Below are 5,428 nucleotides of genomic sequence, written 5' to 3'. Positions count from 1 at the left end.
CGATAAAGATCTTCCTAGAATATGTAGGAACCAATATGAGCATCCAGGTTCCACTATTGGTTATTGACCGGAGACGAGTCTCGGTCATGTCTACATAGTTCTCTGACCCATAGGGTCCGCACACTTAACGTTCGATGACGATATGTATTATGAGTTATGTGTTTTTGATGACCGAAGTTTGTTCGGAGTCCCGGATAAGATCACGAACGTGACGAGGAGTCTCGAAATGGTCGAGACATAAAGATTAATATATTGGACGGCTATATTTGGACACCAGAAGTGTTCCGGAGAAGTTTCGGATAAAACCAGAGTGTCGGAGGGTTATCGGAACCCCCAAGGGAACTAATGGGACTCGATGGGCCTTAGTGGAGAGAGAGAGAGAGAGAGAGGGGCGGCCAGGGAAGGCCGTGCGCCCCCTCCCCCTTGGGTCCGAATTGGACTAGGAGGGGGGCGGCGCCCCCCTTTCCTTCTCCCTCTCCCTCTCCTTCCTCCCCCCTCTCTCCCTCTTGGTGGAAACCTACTAAGACTTGGAGTCCTAGTAGGATTCCCCTCTTGGGGGCCTGCTAAGGAGGGCCGGCCGGCCTCCCCTTGCTCCTTTATATACGGGGGCAGGGGCACCCTAGAACACACAAGTTTCTCTCCCTACCGTGTGCGGTGCCCCCTCCCCCCACAGTTACACACCTCGACCATACCATCGTAGTGCTTAGGTGAAGCCCTGCGCCGGTAGCATCATCATCACCGTCGTGCTGACGGAACTCACCCTCATCCTGAACTAGATCAAGAGCACGAGGGACGTCATCGAGCTGAACGTGTGCTGAACGCGGAGGTGCCGTATGTTCGGTACTTGGATCGGTTGGATCGCGAAGACGTTCGACTACATCAACCGCGTTATTGAAATGCTTCCGCTTTCGGTCTACGAGGGTACATGGACACATTCTCCCCTCTCGTTGCCATGCATCACCTAGATATATCTTGCGTGATCGTAGAATTTTTTTTTTGAAATTACCGTGTTCCCCAACAACATACACAAAGTAGGAGGAAGGTCACAACACGCGATCAGACTGATTTATTTTTTCTGAGTGAAGTCGAAGTAAAAAACATTCGATTAAAATTTGAGAATTCTACAGAAGAAGGTAGCTCTATTTTTCGATAAATGATGCTTTTATCATTCCATAATATAATATCAAGGAGTTACAAAGCATAATTAGCATACACCTGCCTCTTGTATGATTAGTATGCGCACATCTAACACCAACTCATACCCACGAGATCTTTTTATTAGCACGTATAAATAGTGCAGCTGACCAATTTTATTGCTCGATACTCCATGACGGTTGGACACCAGGTACTCACGCCCACGAGATTTGTTTATTAGTACATATAAATTGTGCGGCTTACCAATTTTATTGCATGACCCTCCATGAACGGCCAGACCATCAGCTAGCGAGTGTGGTGGGGAAGCAACTGTCGTGCACGCAGCTGAGCACGTCACGGTAGTCCCTGTGGATGGTGAAGGAGTCGTAGACCTTGCCATCGCTGCTCTTCATGTACTCAAACAAAAGCGACGAGTGGTTGAAGGCCGTCAGCTTGGTGAACCCGTAGTCGTGATCCCTGAATATGCTCCACTTGGGGATCGCCGTGGTGTACTCCGACAGGTGGCTACCGCCGCCGCCGGCCACGACGAAGATGGTCCCGTTCATGGTGCCCGAGTAGTGGCTCTTCTCGTTGTTGACGCACTGGCTCTGGTAGAGTGGGCATGTACGCTCGTAGTTGTGGACGTGGCCGAAGTAGGCAATGTCGACGCGGTACTTCTGCCACAGTTTCTGCAGGCTCTCCCGGCCCTCTGGCTCCTCGAAGGAGCCCTGGTCGGCGTACCACGAGTTGGAGGAGTAGCCGAGCACCCTGTGCGCCGTGAAGATGAGCCACGGCTGGTGCTTGCGGTCCACCGTGGAGAGGCATTCCTCGATGAACTTGTACTGTTGAGTCCCCTCCCGCCAGTCGTGCTCCGAGTCCGCCACGCAGAACCGGAACATCCCATAGTCCACCTTGTACCTTTAGATTCATCGATGATAGCCATTTTGTCACTTGAAATTAACCACCCAATATTTTCATATGAATTTTACAAGAAACCATTCGATTTCTAGGTGCTTACCAAAAGTTTGCTCTGTTTTCGGCTGGGTAGTAGTACATGGTCTCGGCGGGCACGCCGCATTCGCCGCCGGAGTCCTCGACGTCGAAAAACCCACCGGTGTTGGGCCAGTCCCTCTCGTGGTTGCCACTGCACACGCAAGGCGAGGATTAGTAATAAGCTCCCAGCATGCCATTTGTTAACATGGCACTACTCCATACCAACATGGTCATGGCATGATGTACCTTGCAACCATGTAGGCCTTTTTGGCGCTGATGGGGGCAACCTGTGCGGTGAACTGGTCCCACTGCGAGAGGTACCCGTTAGCGTAGGGCATGTCGCCGATGTGGAAGACGATGTCGTAGTTGTCCAGATCTTCAATCAACCTATCCGTCGTGTTGAGCGATCCTGGCTGGTAGTTGGCGAACTCGTTTGATCCGTCCCTCTCCGCCTGAAAGACCAAACCATGTGTACCATATGTAAAAAAAATCATGTAAAATGAAGTGAAATTGTCATGCGTGCGATACACATTAAGAGAGACACATTCAATTGTACCTTTCCCATGTCACCGAAGACGATGATGCGCTGCAGCGAGTTCTGGCCGGGGGTTGGCGGTGCCCGGAAGGTGTAGGGCTTAGCCCACACCACGGTTCCGTCGGAGAGCTCATGCCCAATCTTGTAGAAGTACCTAAATCACAATTCACAAACCAACCGATGTTGGATAAATTAACCTGATCATTTGAGCATTTGTCAAGGACGACTCTATCATTCTCCTCGGTAACACATCTGCCTACGACGTACTCTTTGTTGGGCCACAGGTTCCTCATGAACGCCGTGTGGATGAACCCGGGTTCTCTCCACCCAACCGTTCGCGCCGGCTCGCCTGGATAATAAACAACCAAAACAAAACAAAATAGCACGGTGAACCTTCTATCTTCTTGCCCGTGCATGTATGATCTGAGTTGATGCTCCACATACGTACGTACCGCACATGCTGCCGCGGTTGAAGGTGAGCGTCCCGGCGGGCGTGCGCGTGCCGGCGGCGCCGACCATGCCCCACTCCACGAACGGGTAGGCCTCGCTGACGTCGTAGCCGCTGGTCCACGTCACGGTCATCTCGTCGTGGGTCTTGCCCTGCGCCAGCCGCGGGAACACCGGCGCCTTGGGGTTCTTGAACACCACCACCTTTGACACCGACACCAGCTTCGGCTGCAAAAAGTAAAGGGAACCCACAGCCAACGGGCGCTCACAATTTCAGATCCTCATTGGCTCCACTTACGTAGAAATTGCACATGCTAGAACAGTAGGTTCGGATCGGGAGTGGTTACGTTTTCGAGGCCGCCGGTGAAGAGGGCGAAGGAGAAGTCGGCGCGCTGGTTGATGAGCTGGAGCCGGATGGTGCCCTTGCCACCTTTGAGGTAGTTCGCCGAGTAGTTGGCGTACTGATACTGCAGTCACACACCAATATATCATGATTCATGGCCATGTTGGCATATGGTTGTCATGAAATTTCATCTTGGTTAGTTAACCAACTGACCTTGATAGGCGCCGTGCAGAGCAGCGGCTCGGCGGGGTACCTCTCAGGGTTAGGGCACGTGCCCGAGCTGCACACGCACAAGAGACGCAAGCCAGAGGATCCAACAGGAATTAGAACTTGAATTTATTATGCTTGGAAATTTGGAATGTCAAGGGGGGAATTCTTACATGAAATCGGCGGGGGAGAAGACGGCGATCCAGTCGTCGGGGGTAGGGTTATCCCAGCCGTACTTGACGGTGACCCACACAGTGTCCTCGTCCTGTCAGATGCATTCAGCTCTAAATTCTGAGTTGCTTAGATTCATTGTTTATTACTCGATCTACCTGCTGTTTATGTCATGTAGTAGATGATTAATGACAATTTTCTATAGACAATAGGGGCTTCACGTCACGGTCCGTTGTTTTGTGCACTTTCTTTTGGCTTTTATGTGTAGCTAGTTTAATAATCAGCCAAGCCGGTGCAACTATGAGATGCTAAGCTAACAAGATGCCTTTTGTTATCTACACATGCACAGAATCAGCAGGACAAAGTCATCCGGCGTATCCATGGTGACAGTGTCCTGATTCGTAAACAAGCAGACTAATACTAATCAAATCAAAAGCTGCAACTAGCAAATCTGCAATTGTCACGTAGTGAGGGGAGGGGTCCCATATCTAATGGACAAGTGGCTCTGTTTGTCACCATTCTTTGCATCATTTGGTACTGTGGGTCGCCAGTAATGCTACAGACGGATAAGATTACTAAGTATGGGCTGACGTGCCATCACGTGATTGGAAGCTTAAACCTGTAAGCTTAGCAATTTTGTGTCGGCCATTCAATTAAAAGTTGGCAAATCTTATTGTTTCATTTTGTTGTATAAGATGTCCCCTGAACATTTGGGAAGCAAATGAACTAGGACAGATCAATGGACAATGGGTCGGCTGTCTGCTCTCAAAATTCCCAACGTGTGAGTAGCGCCAGCGCTATGTGGTTACCACTTAGCAGCACCATTATAGATTTATAGTCCAAATACATCAAATTTCCGTGTTATTAGTTCCTAAATACAGTACTGTTTTGCTAGTTCTGTCCTTGGATGTAGTGAGATCCAACTAGCACACTGTGCTACTGCAACCATTGCATTCCAAACTGCAAACCCGAAGCCAGCATGGCCCGACAGAGCTGTTATCTGTTCCGTCGGTCAGATTAGGCAGATAAACATTGATAAAGTAGCTGATCAATTAGCTTTACATACCTGGCCGCCGAGCACTGCCGGCGTCGCCCGCACGTACGCGGAGGAGCGGTGGAGGTCAAGGTGAACGGTGGCCTTGTGGATGGCGATCTTGGACAGCGGCTGGACCCCCAGGGCCGGCGACGCGCTCACCGTCGCCGCCGCTGCCGCCATGGCCAGCACCGCTGCCAGGGCGACATGCGCCATCCCCATGCCTCTGCTTCAGCTGTAGCTCGTGCGCGCTGGCAGCCGCTCCTTCCACTGTGCCCAGGCTGGTGTGTGTCCAGCGTACGCCATGGCTGCCGGCCTATATGTAGCCAAGTGGCAGGAGAGGGGGCCCCGGCCCGGGGCCATCACAGTGACAGTATATGTAAAAAATGGTAATTACATAGTACTACTCCATGTGGTAGCGGCCGGTATGTTCAAAAATGGTTATTCCAAGTGGTACCTGGCGAAGCACGTCATCCCATGGATGTCGACATCTAATCCTCTTGTTTTTTAGCACCCGTGCACCTCGTGCTCCATTATCTATTTGTTTTTATTTATTCTTTGAGTT

The 5,428-nt window shown here is 51.0% G+C and overlaps 1 protein-coding gene across 1 annotated transcript; it reads right to left on the bottom strand.

Moving 5' to 3' along the window:
• Positions 1-1,142: 1,142 nt before the first annotated feature.
• LOC123093783 (nucleotide pyrophosphatase/phosphodiesterase) lies at positions 1,143-5,189 on the bottom strand. Its single transcript, XM_044515836.1, has 10 exons — positions 4,897-5,189; positions 3,833-3,924; positions 3,666-3,732; positions 3,457-3,576; positions 3,115-3,337; positions 2,930-3,011; positions 2,684-2,816; positions 2,374-2,579; positions 2,153-2,278; positions 1,143-2,052 (listed from the first exon to the last, which is right to left on the bottom strand). Exons 1-10 carry the CDS (start codon positions 5,083-5,085, stop codon positions 1,437-1,439), a joined length of 1,854 nt encoding a protein of 617 aa, XP_044371771.1. The 5' UTR covers positions 5,086-5,189; the 3' UTR covers positions 1,143-1,436.
• Positions 5,190-5,428: the final 239 nt, after the last annotated feature.

Source organism: Triticum aestivum, chromosome 4B (assembly GCF_018294505.1).
Source record: "Triticum aestivum cultivar Chinese Spring chromosome 4B, IWGSC CS RefSeq v2.1, whole genome shotgun sequence".
Classification (NCBI taxonomy): domain Eukaryota; kingdom Viridiplantae; phylum Streptophyta; class Magnoliopsida; order Poales; family Poaceae; genus Triticum; species Triticum aestivum.
Note: the sequence above shows the minus strand (reverse complement) of the source record. Positions and strands in the feature narration are given on the sequence as shown.